The 19,984-nt window shown below is 47.9% G+C and overlaps 1 protein-coding gene across 1 annotated transcript in view; it reads right to left on the bottom strand.

Annotated features, from left to right (window-relative positions):
* ZNF148 (zinc finger protein 148) overlaps nucleotides 1-19,984 on the bottom strand; it is a 47,936-nt gene that overhangs the window by 6,322 nt on the left and 21,630 nt on the right. The window contains exons 2-6 of the mRNA XM_063932778.1: nucleotides 18,192-18,470; nucleotides 16,892-17,017; nucleotides 15,076-15,199; nucleotides 13,621-13,704; nucleotides 3,754-3,872 (exon numbers count right to left, since the gene is read on the bottom strand). Of these exons, the coding sequence (XP_063788848.1) occupies nucleotides 3,754-3,872; nucleotides 13,621-13,704; nucleotides 15,076-15,199; nucleotides 16,892-17,017; nucleotides 18,192-18,455 (717 nt within the window). The 5' untranslated portion in view covers nucleotides 18,456-18,470. The remainder of the gene's footprint in view (nucleotides 1-3,753; nucleotides 3,873-13,620; nucleotides 13,705-15,075; nucleotides 15,200-16,891; nucleotides 17,018-18,191; nucleotides 18,471-19,984) is intronic.

The following is a 19,984-nucleotide window of genomic DNA, read 5'->3' on the forward strand; positions in this document are numbered from 1 at the left end:
TTTAGATTTAGAATCGGTCTCACCGAGCCGTCCGGCTTCGGTACCACAACAGTGTGGAATAATACCCCGTTCCCTGTTGCAGGAGGGGTACCTTGATTATCACCTGCTGGGAATACAGCTTGTGAATGGCTTCCAAAACTGTCTCCCTGTCAGAAGGAGACATCGGTAAAGCCGACTTTAGGAAAACGGCGAGGGGGAGACGTCTCGAATTCTAATTTGTACCCCTGAGATATCACCTGAAGGATCCAGGGGTCTACTTGCGAGTGAGCCCACTGTGCGCTGAAATTCATTGAGACGGGCCCCCCACCGTGCCTGATTCTGCTTGTAAAGCCCCAGCGTCATACTGAGGGCTTGGCAGAGGCGGGAGAGGGTTTCTGTTCCTGGGAACTGGCTGATTTCTGCAGCCTTTTTCCTCTCCCTCTGTCACGGGGCAGAAATGAGGAACATTTTGCCCGCTTGTCCACGAAAAGACTGCGCCTGATAATACGGCGTCTTCTCATGTTGAGAGGCGACCTGGGGTACAAACGTGGATTTCCCAGCTGTTGCCGTGGCCACCAGGTCTGAAAGACCGACCCCAAATAACTCCTCCCCTTATTAAGGCAATACTTCCAAATGCCGTTTGGAATACGCATCACCTGACCACTGACGTGTCCATAACCCTCTACTGGTAGAAATGGACAACGCACTTAGACTTGATGCCAGTCGGCAAATATTCCGCTGTGCATCACGCATATATAGAAATGCATCTTTTAAATGCTCTATAGGCAAAATATACTGTCCCTATCTAGGGTATCAATATTTTCAGTCAGGGAATCCGACCACGCCAACCCAGCACTGCACATCCAGGCTGAGGCGATTGCTGGTCGCAGTATAACACCAGTATGTGTGTAAATACATTTTAGGATACCCTCCTGCTTTCTATCAGCAGGATCCTTAAGGGCGGCCATCTCAGGAGAGGGTAGAGCCCTTACAAGCGTGTGAGCGCTTTATCCACCCTAGGGGGTGTTTCCCAACGCACCCTAACCTCTGGCGGGAAAGGATATAATGCCAATAACATTTTAGAAATTATCAGTTGTTATCGGGGGAAAACCACGCATCATCACACACCTCATTTAATTTCTCAGATTCAGGAAAACTACAGGTAGTTTTTCCTCACCGAACATAATACCCCTTTTTGGTGGTACTCGTATTATCAGAAATGTGTAAAACATTTTTCATTGCCTCAATCATGTAACGTGTGGCCCTACTGGAAGTCACATTTGTCTCTTCACCGTCGACACTGGAGTCAGTATCCGTGTCGGCGTCTATATCTGCCATCTGAGGTAACGGGCGCTTTAGAGCCCCTGACGGCCTATGAGACGTCTGGACAGGCACAAGCTGAGTAGCCGGCTGTCTCATGTCAACCGCTGTCTTTTATACAGAGCTGACACTGTCACGTAATTCCTTCCAACAGTTCATCCACTCAGGTGTCGACCCCCTAGGAGGTGACATCACTATTACAGGCAATCTGCTCCGTCTCCACATCATTTTTCTCCTCATACATGTCGACACAAACGTACCGACATACAGCACACACACAGGGAATGCTCTGATAGAGGACAGGACCCCACTAGCCCTTTGGGGAGACAGAGGGAGAGTTTGCCAGCACACACCAAAGCGCTATATATATACAGGGATAACCTTATATAAGTGTTTTTCCCCTTATAGCTGCTGTATTGTTAATACTGCGCCTAATTAGTGCCCCCCTCTCTTTTTTAACCCTTTCTGTAGTGTAGTGACTGCAGGGGAGAGCCAGGGGAGCTTCCCTCCAACGGAGCTGTGAGGGAAAATGGCGCCAGTGTGCTGAGGAGATAGGCTCCGCCCCTTTTTCGCTGACTTTTCTCCTGCTTTTTTATGGATTCTGGCAGGGGTTAAAATTCATCCATATAGCCCTGGGGGCTATATGTGATGTATTTTCGCCAGCCAAGGTGTTTTTATTGCTGCTCAGGGCGCCCCCCCCCTAGCGCCCTGCACCCTCAGTGACCGAAGTGTGAAGTGTGCTGAGGAGCAATGGCGCACAGCTGCAGTGCTGTGCGCTACCTTGGTGAAGACAGGATGTCTTCTGCCGCCGATTTTCCGGACCTCTTCTGTCTTCTGGCTCTGTAAGGGGGCCGGCGGCGCGGCTCTGGGACCCATCCAAGCTGGGCCTGTGATCGTCCCTCTGGAGCTAATGTCCAGTAGCCTAAGAAGCCCAATCCACTCTGCACGCAGGTGAGTTCGCTTCTTCTCCCCTTAGTCCCTCGATGCAGTGAGCCTGTTGCCAGCAGGTCTCACTGAAAATAAAAAACCTAAACTAAAACTTTCACTAAGAAGCTCAGGAGAGCCCCTAGTGTGCACCCTTCTCGTTCGGGCACAAAGATCTAACTGAGGCTTGGAGGAGGGTCATAGGGGGAGGAGCCAGTGCACACCAGATAGTCCTAAAGCTTTCTTTAGATGTGCCCAGTCTCCTGCGGAGCCGCTAATCCCCATGGTCCTTACGGAGTCCCCAGCATCCACTTAGGACGTTAGAGAAACAGGCATTAATACCCACTTGTATATATTACTTGCACTGGTATCAATACCCATCTGCAGACAGTACTCGCACTGGTATCTATAGCCACCTGCAGACAGTACTCGCACTGGTATCTATACCCACCTGCAGAAAGTACTTTCCGTGGTAATAATACCCACCCGCAGACAGTACTGGCACTGGCCTATACCCACCTGCAGAAAGTAATTTCCGTGGTAATAATACCCACCTGCAGACAGTACTCGCACTGGCCGATACCCACCTGCAGAAAGTACTTTCCGTGGTAATAATACCCACCTGCAGAAAGTACTTTCCGTGGTAATAATACCCACCTGCAGACAGTACTCGCATCGGCCTATACCCACCTGTAGAAAGTACTTTCCATGGTAATAATACCCACATGCAGACAGTATTTGCCCTGGTATTAATACCCACCTGCAGACAGTACTCACCCTGGTATTAATACCCACCTGCAGACAGTACTCACCCTGGTATTAATACCCACCTGCAGACAGTACTCGCCCTGGTAATAATACCCACTGGCAAACAGTACTCGCACTGGTATTAATACCCACCTGCAGACAGTACTCGCCCTGGTAATAATACCCACTGGCAGACAGTACTCGCCCTGGCAATAATACCCACCTGCAGACAGTACTCGCACTGGTATTAATACCCACCTGCAGACAGTACTCACCCTGGTAATAATACCCACTGGCAGACAGTACTCACACTGGTAATAATACCCACCTACAGACAGTACTCGCACCGGTATTAATACCCACCTGCAGACAGTACTCGCCCTGGTAATAATACCCACCTGCAGACAGTACTCGCCCTGGTAATAATACCCACTGGCAGACAGTACTCACACTGGTAATAATACCCACCTACAGACAGTACTCGCACCGGTATTAATACCCACCTGCAGACAGTACTCGCCCTGGCAATAATACACACCTGCAGACAGTACTGGCCCTAGTATTAATACCCACCTGCAGACAGTACTCGCCCTGGTAATAATACCCACCAGCAGACAGTACTCGCACTGGTATTAATACCCACCCGCAGACAGTACTCGCACTGGTATTAATACCCACCGGCAGACGGTACTCGCCCTGGTAATAATACCCACCTGCAGACAGTACTCACATTGGTATCTATACCCACCTGCAGACAGTACTGGCCCTAGTATTAATACCCACCTGCAGACAGTACTCGCACTGGTAAGGCTTCTCCCCACTGTGGGTTCTCTTGTGCCGCTCCATGTGGTATTTCTGAATGAAACGCATTCCGCACTCGTCACAATGGAAAGGCTTTTCTCCTGTCCGACAGATGGAAAACGTGTCAATGAACATGAGGGGAGAAGCAACAAATGTGCAGATCAGAAGGAAAAGGAAATCTCCAGAGGCACAAATGAATCAATATCAACGCTCAACAACCGATTGGTTGTGTGTGTTTGATGCCACACCCTAAGATCTATGGGGGCACAGGTATCTCGCTGAGCTGCCAATATATGTGGAAGATTTAAGGCGTACCCCCGCTATATCCGGGATAGTCTTGGGCCACTTTGTGCAGTAAGGCGATATGATCTAGGTACCAATAAGGATATTAAGGAAACGTGTATCTACGATGAACCACACTGCCCAGCATGCCCCAGCTCGTGATGAGATATAATCATTTTAATAGGACACAAACATGGATTTGGACACGCAAGCATACACTCAGTTTTGCATCACCTGCATTATCTTAGACCTATACAGATTATTGTGTAATAAGAACCCGAATTTTTTTTATCTTTAGTTAGACAAATTGTGGTAATATCAGGATATCTGCGTGATTCCGCAAATGTAGAGGGACAGGAGCACGACACATTTATTAAGCCTGGTAAAGTGATAAAGTGGAAGGTGATAACGCACCAGCTAATCAGCTCGTAACTGTCATTTTTTAAACCCAGTCTGTAACTTGACAGCTAGGAGCTGATTGGCTGATGCATTATCACCTTCCAGGCATAATACATCTGCGCCACTATGACACACGTCATTACACAACTGATACATTCCTTTATCATACACTCTTCATCTGCGACAGTAGGCCTGAACTGTATTACCCTACGTGACACTAGCCTCCAGGCTATAGCAACCCTATGGTCATACCGTTCCTGACCGTCTCACTGCTCATCCCTCTGAGAATGGAGCTCAGTACTAAAAAATGTCGTCTGCTTTTGTGAAAGTATTAAAGCGGTTCTTCCGGAAATACTTGTTTCTATTGAAGAATGAAATGATACTTTCACGTCACAAGGAAACAAGTCTATCAGGGTATAAAGGAAACCAGTCATATCTATTCCACTTATTGATTTTTTTTAAAATATATTAATAATTTATTAGTATAATTTCCTGTACTTGCTCACTCCCCATTCATGGAACAGATCCCTATAACTGCCCTTTTGGGATATCTCTGATACATGACGCCTCTTGACGTGTAAATAATAACTTGTATCCCCTTGTCTATTGGAAATGTTATTGAAAATCTGCGGTGACTTAAAGGGAGCATATATATTGGTAGATGCTCAATTAGCTTAGTGATATCATTCAGGTGCTCAAAAGGGAGGGGTATTTCTAAGCAAGAAAAAAAGGCATTTGTTTCCCCCAGCACCCTGAATGATAACCGTAACCAGATTTAAATTCCACATAATAATAGAATTCAGAGATCTTCGTTACACATATTTGGGCAAATGTGTGAATAAGCCCCAAAGCCGCATCAAGGCGTCTCTATATATTTGGGGTCCCTAGCGCTATATCTAGGTGCAGGGTGTGGCACCCCAAAACACCAGCATAAGCCAGAAAGCCCAGCGTACCATACCAGTGAAAAAACTATAGTGTTAATAATAAGAATTTACTCACCGGTAATTCTATTTCTCGTAGTCCGTAGTGGATGCTGGGAACTCCGTAAGGACCATGGGGAATAGCGGGCTCCGAAGGAGGCTGGGCACTCTAGAAAGATCTTAGACTACCTGGTGTGCACTGGCTCCTCCCACTATGACCCTCCTCCAAGCCTCAGTTAGGTACTGTGCCCGGACGAGCGTACACAATAAGGAAGGATTTTGAATCCCGGGTAAGACTCATACCAGCCACACCAATCACACCGTACAACTCGTGATATGAAACACAGTTAACAGTATGAAACAATAGAGCCTCTCAACAGATGGCTCAACAATAACCCGATTTAGTTAACCATAACTATGTACAAGTATTGCAGATAAACCGCACTTGGGATGGGCGCCCAGCATCCACTACGGACTACGAGAAATAGAATTACCGGTGAATAAATTCTTATTTTCTCGGACGTCCTAGTGGATGCTGGGAACTCCGTAAGGACCATGGGGATTATACCAAAGCTCCCAAACGGGCGGGAGAGTGCGGATGACTCTGCAGCACCGAATGAGAGAACTCCAGGTCCTCCTCAGCCAGGGTATCAAATTTATAGAATTTTACAAACGTGTTTGCCCCTGGCCAAGTAGCAGCTCGGCAAAGTTGTAAAGCCGAGACCCCTCGGGCAGCCGCCCAAGATGAGCCCACCTTCCTTGTGGAATGGGCATTGACAGATTTTGGCTGTGGCAGGCCTGCCACAGTATGTGCAAGCTGAATTGTACTACAAATCCAACGAGCAATAGTCTGCTTAGAAGCAGGAGCACCCAGCTTGTTGGGTGCATACAGGATAAACAGCGAGTCAGATTTTCTGACTCCAGCCGTTCTGGAAACATATATTTTCAGTGCCCTGACAACGTCTAGCAACTTGGAGTCCTCCAAGTCCCTAGTAGCCGCAGGCACCACAATAGGCTGGTTCAGGTGAAACGCTGACACCACCTTTGGGAGAAACTGGGGACGAGTCCTCAATTCTGCCCTATCCATATGGAAAATCAAATAAGGGCTTTTACAAGACAAAGCCGCCAATTCTGATACTCGCCTGGCAGAAGCCAAGGCCAATAACATAACCACCTTCCACGTGAGATATTTCAGATCCACGGTTTTTAGTGGTTCAAACCAATGTGATTTTAAGAAACTCAACACCACGTTGAGATCCCAAGGTGCCACGGGGGGCACAAACGGGGGCTGAATATGCAGCACTCCTTTAACAAATGTCTGAACTTCAGGTACTGAAGCTAGTTCTTTTTGAAAGAAAATTGACAGAGCCGAGATCTGTACCTTAATGGAGCCCAGTTTTAGGCCCATATTCACTCCTGCTTGCAGGAAATGCAGAAATCGACCTAGTTGAAATTCCTCCGTTGGGGCCTTTTCGGCCTCACACCATGCAACATACCTCCGCCATATGCGGTGATAATGAGTTGCTGTGACCTCTTTCCTGGCTTTAATAAGCGTAGGAATGACTTCCTCCGGAATGCCCTTTTCCTTCAGGATCCGGCGTTCAACCGCCATGCCGTCAAACGCAGCCGCGGTAAGTCTTGGAACAGACAGGGGCCCTGCTGCAGCAGGTCTTGTCTGAGCGGCAGAGACCACGGGTCCTCTGAGATCATCTCTTGAAGTTCCGGGTACCACGCTCTTCTCGGCCAATCCGGAACGACGAGAATTGTGTTTACTCCTCGCTTTCTTATTATTCTCAATACCTTTGGTATGAGAGGTAGAGGAGGGAACACATAAACTGACCGGTACACCCACGGTGTCACTAGAGCGTCCACAGCTATCGCCTGAGGGTCTCTTGACCTGGCGCAATACTTCTCTAGTTTTTTGTTTAGGCGGGACGCCATCATGTCCACCTGTGGACGACCCCATTGATTTACAATCATTTGGAAGACTTCTGGATGAAGTCCCCACTCTCCCGGGTGGAGGTCGTGCCTGCTGAGAAAGTCAGCTTCCCAGTTGTCCACTCCCGGGATGAACACTGCTGACAGTGCTAGTACATGATTCTCCGCCCATCGGAGAATTTTTGTGGCTTCTGCCATCGCCGTCCTGCTTCTTGTGCCGCCCTGTCGATTCACATGGGCGACTGCCGTGATGTTGTCTGACTGGATCAGCACCGGCTGGTGTAGGAGCAGGGATTTTGCTTGACTTAGGGCATTGTAAATGGCCCTTAGTTCCAGAATATTTATGTGAAGGGCAGTCTCCTGACTTGACCATAGTCCTTGGAAATTTCTTCCCTTTGTGACTGCCCCCCAGCCTCGTAGGCTGGCATCCGTGGTCACCAGGACCCAGTCCTGTATGCCGAATCTGCGGCCCTCCAGAAGATGAGCACTGTGCAGCCACCACAGAAGAGACACCCTGGTTCGTGGAGACAGGGTTATTAAACAATGCATCTGAAGATGCGATCCGGACCACTTGTCCAACAGGTCCCACTGAAAAATTCTGGCATGGAACCTGCCGAATGAAATTGCTTCGTAAGAAGCTACCATCTTTCCCAGGACCCGCGTGCAGTGATGCACCGATACCTGTTTTGGTTTTAGGAGGTCTCTGACTAGAGAAGACAACTCCCTGGCTTTCTCCTCCGGGAGAAACACCTTTTTCTGTGCCGTGTCCAGAATCATTCCCAGGAACATTAGACGTGTCGTGGGGACCAGCTGTGACTTTGGGATATTCAGAATCCAGCCGTGCTGGCTCAGCACTTCCTGAGATAGTGCTACTCCCACTAACAACTGTTCCTTGGATCGTGCCTTTATTAGGAGATCGTCCAAGTATGGGATAATTAAAACTCCCTTTTTTCGAAGGAGTATCATCATTTCCGCCATAACCTTGGTAAATACCCTCGGTGCCGTGGAGAGTCCAAACGGCAGCGTCTGGAATTGGTAATGGCAATCCTGTACCACAAATCTGAGGTACTCCTGGTGAGAATTGTAAATGGGGACATGCAGGTAAGCATCCTTGATGTCCAGGGATACCATGTAATCCCCCTCGTCCAGGCTTGCAATAACCGCCCTGAGCGATTCCATCTTGAACTTGAATTTTTTTATGTATGTGTTCAAGGATTTCAAATTTAAAATGGGTCTCACCGAACCGTCCGGTTTCGGCACCACAAATAGTGTGGAATAGTAACCCCGGCCTTGTTGAAGTAGGGGTACCTTGATTATCACCTGCTGGGAATACAGCTTGTGAATCGCTGCTAGCACCGCCTCCCTGTCTGAGGGAGCAATCGGCAAGGCGGATTTTAGGAAACGGCGGGGTGGAGTCGCCTCGAATTCCAGCCTGTATCCCTGAGATACTATTTGAAGGATCCAGGGATCCACCTGTGAGCGAGCCCACTGATCGCTGAAATTCCTGAGGCGGGCCCCCACCGTACCTGGCTCCGCCTGTGGAGCCCCACCGTCATGCGGCGGACTTGGAAGAGGAAGCGGGGGAGGACTTTTGTTCCTGGGAACCTGCTGTTTGCTGCAGCCTTTTTCCCCTGCCTCTTGACAGAAAAGACCCTCCTTTTCCCCGCTTGTTTTTCTGGGACCGAAAGGACTGAACCTGATAAAATGGCGCCTTCTTAGGCTGTGAGGGGACATGGGGTAAAAATGCTGACTTCCCAGACGTTGCTGTGGAAACTAGGTCGGAGAGACCATCCCCAAATAATTCCTCCCCCTTATAAGGCAAAACTTCCATGTGCCTTTTGGAATCTGCATCTCCAGTCCACTGGCGAGTCCATAAGCATCTCCTAGCAGAGATGGATAATGCACTTACTTTAGATGCCAGCCGGCAGATTTCCCTCTGTGCATCTCTCATGTATAAGACTGAGTCTTTGATATGGTCAATTGTTAGCAGGATCGTGTCTCTGTCTAACGTGTCAATATTTTCTGACAGTTTATCTGACCACGCAGCGGCAGCACTGCACATCCATGCTGACGCAATAGCTGGTCTGAGTATAATGCCTGAGTGTGTATATAAAGACTTCAGGATCGCCTCCTGCTTTCTATTAGCAGGTTCCTTAAGGGCGGCCGTGTCCTGGGACGGTAGTGCCACCTTTTTAGACAAACGTGTGAGCGCTTTATCCACCCTCGGGGGTGTTTCCCAACGTAACCTATCCTCTGGCGGGAAAGGGAACGCCATTAGTAGCTTCTTAGGAATTACCAATTTCTTATCAGGGGAAGCCCACGCTTCTTCACACACTTCATTTAATTCATCTGACGGGGGAAAAACTACAGGTAGTTTTTTCTCCCCAAACATAATACCCTTTTTTGTGGTACCTGGATGTAAATCAGAAATATTTAACACCTCTTTCATTGCCTCAATCATGCAGTGAATGGCCTTAACGGGCATTAAATTTGACTCATCGTCGTCGACACTGGTGTCAGTATCCGTGTCGACATCTACTTGTGCCACCTGAGATAGCGGGCGTTTCAGAGCCCCTGATGACTTTTGAGACACCTGGACAGGCACGAGCTGAAGACTCGGCTGTCCCACAGTCGGCATGTCGTCAAATTTTTTATGTAAGGAGTCTATACGTGCACTCATTTCCTGCCATAATACCATCAACTCAGGTGTCTGACCCCCAGGGGGTGACATCCCTGCTAAAGGCATCTGCTCCCCCTCCACATCCTTATCCTCCTCAAACATGTCGACACAGCCGTACCGACACACTCCACACACACAGGGAATGCTCAAACAGAGGACAGGACCCACAAAAGCCCTTTGGGGGGACAGAGTAAGAGTATGCCAGCACACACCAGAGCGCTATATATATATATACAGGGACTAACTGAGTTATGTCCCTAAATAGCTGCTTTTCAAATATAATATACTGTATACAGTGCCAATTTTAATGCCCCCCCTCTCTTTTCCCTCTTACTGTACTGTAGAATTGCAGGGAAGAGCCAGGGAGCTTCCTTCCAGCGGAGCTGTGAGGGAAAAATGGCGCCAGTGTGCTGAGGAGATAGGCTCCGCCCCTTTTTCGCAGCGTATTCTCCCGCTTTTTTATGGGATTCTGGCAGGGGTATTTACCTCATATATAGCCCCAGGGGCTATATATTGAGGTATTTTAGCCAGCCAAGGTGTTTTTATTGCTGCCTCAGGGCGCCCCCCCCCCCCAGCACCCTCAGTGACCGGAGTGTGAAGTGTGTATGAGGAGCAATGGCGCACAGCTGCAGTGCTGTGCGCTACCTTGGTGAAGACAGGATGTCTTCATGCCGCCGATTTTCCGGACCATCTTCTTGCTTCTGGCTCTGTAAGGGGGACGGCGGCGCGGCTCCGGGACCGAACATCAAGGCTGGGCCTGCGGTCGATCCCTCTGGAGCTAATGGTGTCCAGTAGCCTAAGAAGCCCAATCCGGCTGCAAGCAGGCGAGTTCGCTTCTTCTCCCCTTAGTCCCTCGCTGCAGTGAGCCTGTTGCCAGCAGGTCTCACTGAAAATAACAAATTCTAAGACTATAACTTTCTAAGAGCTCAGGAGAGCCCCTAGTGTGCATCCAACCTCGGCCGGGCACGAAATCTAACTGAGGCTTGGAGGAGGGTCATAGTGGGAGGAGCCAGTGCACACCAGGTAGTCTAAGATCTTTCTAGAGTGTCCAGCCTCCTTCGGAGCCCGCTATTCCCCATGGTCCTTACGGAGTTCCCAGCATCCACTAGGACGTCAGAGAAATATTAGTATTTAGGAAGCCGAAGCTATAGAGAAAGTGATACAAAAATGAAATGCAATTAAAATAGAGAAATAGTGTTAAAAAATTAATAAGTGAAAAGTGTTAATAGAATGTAAGGGTATGCCACACTAAGGCCATCCAGCTCAGCCAGTCCAGAGGCACCACACCTCACACCTCCATTACCCCAATCTGGGTCTAAGATTAACCAGCAAGGAGCCACATGATAATGGCTCCTTACTACAATATGTCTAAGCTAAGAGCTACCTACCTTGGAGCAACCCCATAATGCTCCATGTGGCATGTCAGGGCCTGCACCTCCTCCTAATGCAGGAACCTCTCTGCCTCTCACAACAAACATATATATTGGTAGATATATATGTCTGTTGTGAGAGGCAGAGAGGTTCCTGCATTAGGAGGAGGTGCAGGCCCTGACATACCACATGGAGCATTATGGGGTTGCTCCAAGGTAGGTAGCTCTTAGCTTAGACATATTGTAGTAAGGAGCCATTATCATGTGGCTCCTTGCTGGTTAATCTTAGACCCAGATTGGGGTAATGGAGGTGTGAGGTGTGGTGCCTCTGGACTGGCTGAGCTGGATGGCCTTAGTGTGGCATACCTTTACATTCTATTAACACTTTTCACTTATAAATTTTTTAACACTATTTCTCTATTTTAATTGCATTTCATTTTTGTATCACTTTCTCTATAGCTTCGGCTTCCTAAATACTAATTTATTAACACTATCGTTTTTTCACTGGTATGGTACGCTGGGCTTTCTGGCTTATGCTGGTGTTTTGGGGTGCCACACCCTGCACCTAGATATAGCGCTAGGGACCCCAAATATACAGAGACGCCTTGATGCGGCTTTGGGGCTTATTTACACATTTGCGCAAATATGTGTAACGAAGATCTCTGAATTCTATTATTATGTGGAATTTAAATCTGGTTACGGTTATCATTCAGGGTGCTGGGGGAAACAAATGGCTTTTTTTCGTGACTTAAAGGGAGGCCATGCAAAATTGAATGCGTTCCTGATGCTGTGGAAGAGTGGATGACAAACTAAGGGGCTTATGCAATTACCCAAGAGATTTTGCCTGCTAAAAATGTAAAAAAAGTCTTGCGAACAAATTTGAATTACCAAAAACATGCAGCCACGGAATACCAGGTACTTACACCTGTGTGCTCCGGCCGCTCCGGTGGTCTCCATGGCTCCCTGCCAGCTCACCTCCATCATTCCACTGCAGAGGAGGATGCTGGGAGGGGAGGAGGCTGCTGGGAGATGTAGTTCTCCCTGCTGCCGACACCAGACACACATGGGGAATCACACATACACCTGACAGGGAGGGGTCACAGGCTGGGGCGGATCTAGACTTTTCTTTGGGGGGGGGGGCTATTAATTATTCCTGACGCCTCCCACTACCCAATCCTAACTGTCCGATAGAGATCAGAAGAGAGAGAGAGAGAGAGAGATGGGATCCACGTTTGATACATCTCACTTTACGTGGTTAATTACTGAATACTAATGCCTATTGGCTAATGCCCCATGTTTTTCCAGCCCAATGCCCTCTGCAATGTAACACCACGACAGCTCTATAATAACACCCTCTAATATTCCTTACGCTGTGACACTCCGCAGCAGCAGACAGCCAGAAGCCTCAGTAACTGTACACAAAACTGATAGGAAGTGGGTTGCCGCGTCAGAGACCATGTCCCTCCCGCCTCACCGCCACTGCTGCTCAGTCACTGACTACCGCCCCGTGCCCTGGAAAGTCAGCTGCGGACCGTCCGCACCTGCTGTAGCTGCTACCCACCCAGGCCGGAGCAACAGGGGTCATACGCGTGACCTGCCTGCACCAAAGCGTCAGTACCCAGATGGTCAGTGATCGCACCAGCCCCGCTACACCTAGCTCGCGCGCGTGTGTGTGTGTGCGCGCGCTACACTCACTCACTCACTCACACATACATACATACATACTGGGCTGCCTGCCCAATGGATAGTGTGGAGAGCAGCAAAGTGGGCGTGGCTATGACTATGATAGGGGGGCGTTCGCCCTGTTCGCCCCCTCCTGAATCCAGCCCTGGTCAAAGGGGTCTCTCGCACACACTGCTGCTGCAAAAGACAGCGCTTCAAAAGTTGAGTAATTAATGACTAATTAAGCTAATTGGAAACCTCCAAATGCTTAATTGGTCATCGGGGAGTTGTCTTAGGGGTTCTAAAGCAAGTCCTGCTAATTTTTGCTAAAAATTTAAAATTTTAAGAAAAATTAGTCGTGCTCGGAAAAAAAAAAAAATTGAGCGCCCCATAAACTCGCACCCAATTGAAAACCAAAAATCTTCCACCTGCAGAAAAACCCCAGCAGTGTGAGGCTTTTGAAAATGCCTTTACGTATTATTACTGTAACGTCTATAGAAGACCAGGTTTGCCCCGGAAGAAACATCCTGTTTGTGAATGGCAATATTAGGGTCCCCATGGGCGTTCCTCGTACCTGTGATGGCAACGTGTCACTCACCTGTGTGTATCTTCTCGTGTCTCTGCAGGAGATACTTCTGAATGAAACGCATATCGCACTGGCTGCACTGGAAAGGTTTCTCACCTGGGAAGATGTAATTCCAGATCAATCAGTCACACACCTAACCATGGGTACGGACACTACTAAATACAGCAGGAATTCCCAACCTTGGTATTCAAGGCACGCCAACAGTCCAGATTTTAGTGATTTTCATGCTTGAGCACAGGTGACTAAATCAGTAATTCGGTTATTTTGATTTAACCATCTGTGTTGAAGCCTGGCTATCACTAAATCCTGGACTGTGCCTTGAGGACCCAGGCTGGGAATGTATGAAATACACAGACGCTATTCGCACCAAAATGTGTCCTAAATCTCCAATGAGCTTAGGTTTTCCCTAGGAAGCAAACAACGGGGAATGATCAGACTCTCACTTCTTGGGGACTATAGCTGTGACCTTATAGTGGCTGGGCAGGTTTGGGAGTGGCCTGCGCCCCAGATGTGAACCCCTAGAATGTTAGGGACTTGCCTGATAAAGAGGTGACCTGGACGTCGGTGGGCAAACCTATATCTTTGGCCCTATTTATGCTAACAACCTCTTATATAATATTGAATTGTGATATTTATTTTGATTTCGAGCAGTAATGATTGCATAGTGTACCTGCACCCCCTATTTTTCTCAGAGTATCTCCAACATCACCCCTGCTCAGCTACGCATAGTGGAGTGAACCTTATCTATAGGGTTTCTGCGAAGGACGCTGTCCGGTTTGCGGAGATCTAGGGGTGACAATTCTGGAGTGAACTGCAGCTGGGAGAGATTCTGGAGTGGATCTAGGGGTGAACTGTATCCAGTAGAGATCTGGAGTGGATCTAATGGTGAACTTTAGTCAAGAAAAATTCTGGAGCGAATCTAGGTTTTATCTGTAAATAGGAGAGTTCTGGATCGAATCTAGGAGTAAACTTTACAAGGGAGAGATTCTGGGAGTGGATCTAGGGGTGATCTGTACATAGGAGAGATTCTGGGAGTGGATCTAGGGGTGATCTGTACATAGGAGAGATTCTGGGAGTGGATCTAGGGGTGATCTGTACATAGGAGAGATTCTGGGAGTGGCTCTAGGGGTGATCTGTACATAGGAGAGATTCTGGGAGTGGCTCTAGGGGTGATCTGTACATAGGAGAGATTCTGGGAGTGGATCTAGGGGTGATCTGTACATAGGAGAGATTCTAGGAGTGGAACGCAAGAGCATTTTCTAGCCCCATAAACGTAGACTTGTCCTTCTCCTATAGTTCCAGATTACAGAGCTTATGACACGGGGGCCTAATGTTCGATAAGACAAGTTGACGTCAGTCTGCCATCCATCACATCCTATTGTGAGCTGAGCTTTGTTCCTTCTATTTGATAAGCTATAGGTTCCAATTTTCTATTTCCATCCCAACAAAACAAGAGGGAAGGCTTACCCGTATGTATGAAGACGTGTCTCTGCAGGTGATAGTTGGTTCTGAAGGCTGCATTGCAGTGCTCACACACATGGCATTTGGGGATCTTCAGACCCAGTGAGCCATCTTCATTAATAGTGAGGATCTAAAACATAGACATTAACTTGTGAGAAAGTGTTCAGCCAATGCTCGCAGTATATGCGGTGACATTGCAATCAAAACGGAAATAAAGGGAAATAATGCCTTTTTGCAGATGAAACAAAGATATGCAAAAGGGTAGACACACCAGGAGGGGTAAAACAAATCATTGATTACCTGGATAGACCTGAGAAATAGTCAAGAACGTGGCAACCACTGTTTAATGCTAAAAAAAAATGCAGAGTCATGCACTTGGGTCTCATAATCCTAAAGACTAAATATAATATTAATGGCACTATACTGGGAGCTACTGAGGAGGAAAGGGATCTAGGAGTCACTATCTCAGGTGACAAAGGCAGGTAAGCAATGTAACAAAGACGTAATAATGTCACTGTATAGGTCATTGGTACGGCCTCATCTAGAATACTGTGTTCAGTTCTGGAGGCCATATCTTCAGAAGGATATTAATACATTAGAGACTGTACAAAGAAGGGCAACTAAAATGGTGCATGGCCTACATCACAAAACTTACCCAGAAAGACTAAGAAATCTCAATATGTATAGTTTGGAGCAGAGAAGGGAAAGGATAGAAACTTTCACATATACGAAGGGTTTTAACAAGGTAGAGTAGGGAAATTTAAGGAAAAATTATATCCCAGAAAGGGTAGTGGACACGTGGAATAGCCTCCCATCAGAGGTGGTAGAGGCTAAGACAGTAGAGCAATTTAAACATACATGGGATAGACATATGAATATCCTTAAAAAGAACTAAGGATCAAATAGGGTTGAGATTGCCTAAAGGATTAAAAAAAGGGGCAGACTTGATGGGCCAAGTGGTTTTTATCTGCCGTCACATTCTAAGTGTTAATGTTTCTATGTTACAAATGACATATATGCGATTAAGTGCCGAAAGAAGACGTTCATTACCACTGATCAGCCGGCTTCCAAAATGACAGTGTTCAGACTTGGCCAGTGCAAGGACAGCTGGTAGTGCCAGGGTAAAATCACGGGGCTGGGACAAAGGGGGGGATTCAGACCTGATCGTCTACCATCAGCTTCCCTGACATGCGGGGGGACGCCCAGCACAGGGCTAGCCCGCCCCATATATGTCAGGCCCAATCCCGTCGTACAAGTACAAAAGCATCGCACAGCAGCGATGTTTTTGTACTGGAAGCATAGCTCCCTACCGGCGCAGCTCCTGCGCTCCGATAGGGAGCTACTTGTCGCTGCCTGGGTCGCAGCGGCTGCGTGCGACGTCACAGCGGCGATCTGGTCTGAATTAGCCCCAAAGGTGGAAATAAATCGGGCAAAGAAACTTGTACAGAAATAGTTTGATTTCACATAATGAGATCACCAATGTCCACCCTGATCTAATCATCATACAGCTGCACGGAGCCGCTACGTCCAGGTACTGTGCCCCCATATTCCATTATCATCCTGCAACCAAACCTCACGCTCAGTCCTCTATAGAGCCGCTGTAAGCTCAGTTACTGAAGGTATCCCCCCCCCCCCCCCCCCGCAAGTGATGCATTTGTGGAAGCGGATCAGACAACGGTGCAGAATGGAAGAAAAGGTTAACGGAATGAACACATATCACGTGTAGAAGAGTACATACAGGACTCAGTCCCTGCTGCGTGATATGCAGCATCCAGGTACAGTGACATCACAGCAAACGTTACACAAGTCCTGGATATTTTACCTTGGCCGGGGAACGCTGTTTTCTCTTCTTCTTCTTCTGTAGATCCACCGGCTCCGGCAGCTGCGTGCTCTCCATTAAATGGGGCTCCATTTCCTCCGAGAATTTTATCTCTTGTTTCACGTGAACCTGTTGAAAAGATACAGAGAAGAATGAGGGAATAATTCCATCTCCGGCCACACATTGAGCGAACAACCAACTGGACAGGAGAGAAGAGCGGTGATGGCGTAGCGGAAACGTTAACTAACACTCTGGACTATACTAATACCAAATAAGATGAGGCAAACTACTGGAACCTGCACATTCTACGTCAGTGGTTCTCACCTTCACCCCTAAAGTTTCCCAACATGTCATGTTGTGTCATGACGTCTGTCTGTAGCTGAGAACCCCAGGTCTGTGCATTTATAATTATGAGTAGTTAAAGGTGTTAGGATGTCAGATGTATAGGTCAAGAATTGACATGGAGATATAGGGCCTAATTCAGAGTTGATCGCAGCAGGAAATTTGTTAGCAGTTGGGCAAAACCATGTGCACTGCAGGGAGGCAGATGTAACATGTGCAGAGAGAGTTAGATTTGGGTGGCATGTGTTCAAACTGAAATCTAAATTGCAGTGTAAAAATAAAGCAGCCAGTATTTACCCTGCACAGAAACAATATAACCCTCCCAAATCTAACTCTCTCTGCACATGTTACATCTGCCCCACCTGCAGTGCACATGGTTTTGCCCAACTGCTAACAAATTTGCTGCTGCGATCAACTCTGAATTACCTCCCATAGTGCAGGGTGAGAGCCAGGAGGACGGAGGGCCCTGCCCATGAGAGGTTGGGATGCGCAGAACCAGTCAGTAAGTTAAACTAAATGTTCCTGGTCTCTTTCAGAATAGTTTATTGTTCTGATCTTCTCCTTTCACCCTTAATAATACACAGGTTACTGCAGTGTGTACAGTGCTCGTCCTTAACGCAGCAGACATATGTTACACACTGTTCATCTGCAGTATTAAGTCTATTTCTTATATATAATTACATAACTCTCTTAAATTGTAAGCTCATATGTATTAAACCATCTTTAATATGTTTCATGTCACTGTATTTAATTTGTGTCATGCCATGGTCTCAATGTACAGCACTGAGTAATGTGTCCACGCTTATAAAGATAAACAGGTTATACTATCGTCCATACTGTTGGGCCTTATAAACCCTTAGAGACTGCACTACAGAAATGGCAGGCTGGATCCTGCTGCAGTCGCTGTATGGCAAGCGGCGGAGCACAGACTTACCACCTGTACGGCGACATGACAACTTACCGTATACTGGAACCCGGGGGGGAGGAGCCGTTCCTGAGCGTCCACCTCCTCCTCATCGTTTTTCACGGTTTCCTCCTGCACCATCAGTTCGTCCTGCGACATCATCTCCTCCCGACTCTGCAAGACGTCCGTCTGCCTCTCTGTCCGAAGTGCTGTTGGGCAGGGATGGTCAGGGTTCCCAATTCCTGGAAGACCCCTGGGAGATTGCAGGACGCTCGTGTGGCCACATTTAAGGAAACCTTCTAGATTGTTTTCAATGTTCATATTTCACAGAGACGTCTGCAAGAGAGATGTAGAAACCAGAGTCAGAGTCTCAGTAACGACGTCATTCTGCCATATTCCTCACTGCGACTGTCGGGGGTGTAATAAATCGGGGGGCGCTGCGTGTCCTCAGCATATACTAAGCAAGCTTGGCTTAGGAGTGAGTATTACTGACTCAGCGGTGCAAATAAGCACTAAAAGCAAAGCAGCCACGAAGTGGTAACAAATAGCAAAGTCTGATTACTTGCTGAGGTCTTAGTGTAGATTTCCACGACAGAGCATTGGGCCTCATTCAGATCCCGAAAGATCTGCGCTCATACCGCAAAGTACCGATGTTCGGGAACTCTGCGCACATGCAGTTCAGGTCCTGCGTCGGTGGACGCACTACCTCTGCAGATGTTACGGCTGCCTCCGTTTTCCCAAAACAGAGGCATGGGGGAGCGCCGAGGCTTTGATCTCCATCAGAAGACTTAGATTTGTAGGAGCTGCAGTAGTTGTCTGCGTAACCCCCAGGGTCACACATGGTGTCGCAGGGCGAGCCGATGCTGCCTTCTAGGACACAGATCGGATCACTAATGCATGCAGGAGATGCCTACTTATATCAGACACCTCCTGCTGCGTTACCGTATCTGTGCATCGCTGCTGCTTCAGCGCTGTCACCTCCGTCCACAACTGCTCCTAAGACACCTGTAATACAGAGACATCACTGAGAATGCCGCCTATCCACTCACTAAAAACTGGTGACATCACGGAGATGCAGCCAATCCCTACTCTACGAGTGAGTGACATCACTGAGAATGCCGCCTATCCACTCACTAAAAACTGGTGACATCACTGAGATGCAGCCAATCCCTACTCTACGAGTGAGTGACATCACTGAGAATGCCGCCTATCCACTCACTAAAAACTGGTGACATCACTGAGAAAGCAGCCAATCCCTACTCTAAGAGTGAGTGACATTACTGAGAATGCCGCCTATCCACTCACTATAAACTGGTGACATCACTGAGAAGGCATCCAATCCCTACTCTACGAGTGAGTGACATCACTGTGAAAGCAGCCAATCCCTACTCTACGAGTGAGTGACATCACTGAGACAGCAGCCAATCCCTACTCTAAGAGTGAGTGACATCACTGAGAAAGCAGCCAATCCCTACTCTAAGAGTGAGTGACATCACTGAGAAAGCAGCCAATCCCTAGACTAAAGGTGCATAAACACTTAGTGATATAGTTAACAAAATCGCTCATTTTCCCCCTCCTGAGCGGTATGGTTTACTATATCGCCCAGTGTATATGCAGCCGACGACGGCCGATACGCTGCCCCCTTGGTCGTTAATGACCCTCGGTATGCCCACCGTCTGTCAACCCGTTCCCGGAGGAAACACAGTAGGCGATGTCGCTCACGGAGCACATCGCCTAGTGCGTACACCCCTTAAGAGTGAGTGACATCACTGAGAATGCAGCCAATCACTACACCAAGAGTCGATGATGTCACCGAGAATGCAGCCAATCACTACACTCAGGGCTCAATC

This window comes from Pseudophryne corroboree, chromosome 7 (genome assembly GCF_028390025.1).
Source record: "Pseudophryne corroboree isolate aPseCor3 chromosome 7, aPseCor3.hap2, whole genome shotgun sequence".
Lineage (NCBI taxonomy): Eukaryota > Metazoa > Chordata > Amphibia > Anura > Myobatrachidae > Pseudophryne > Pseudophryne corroboree.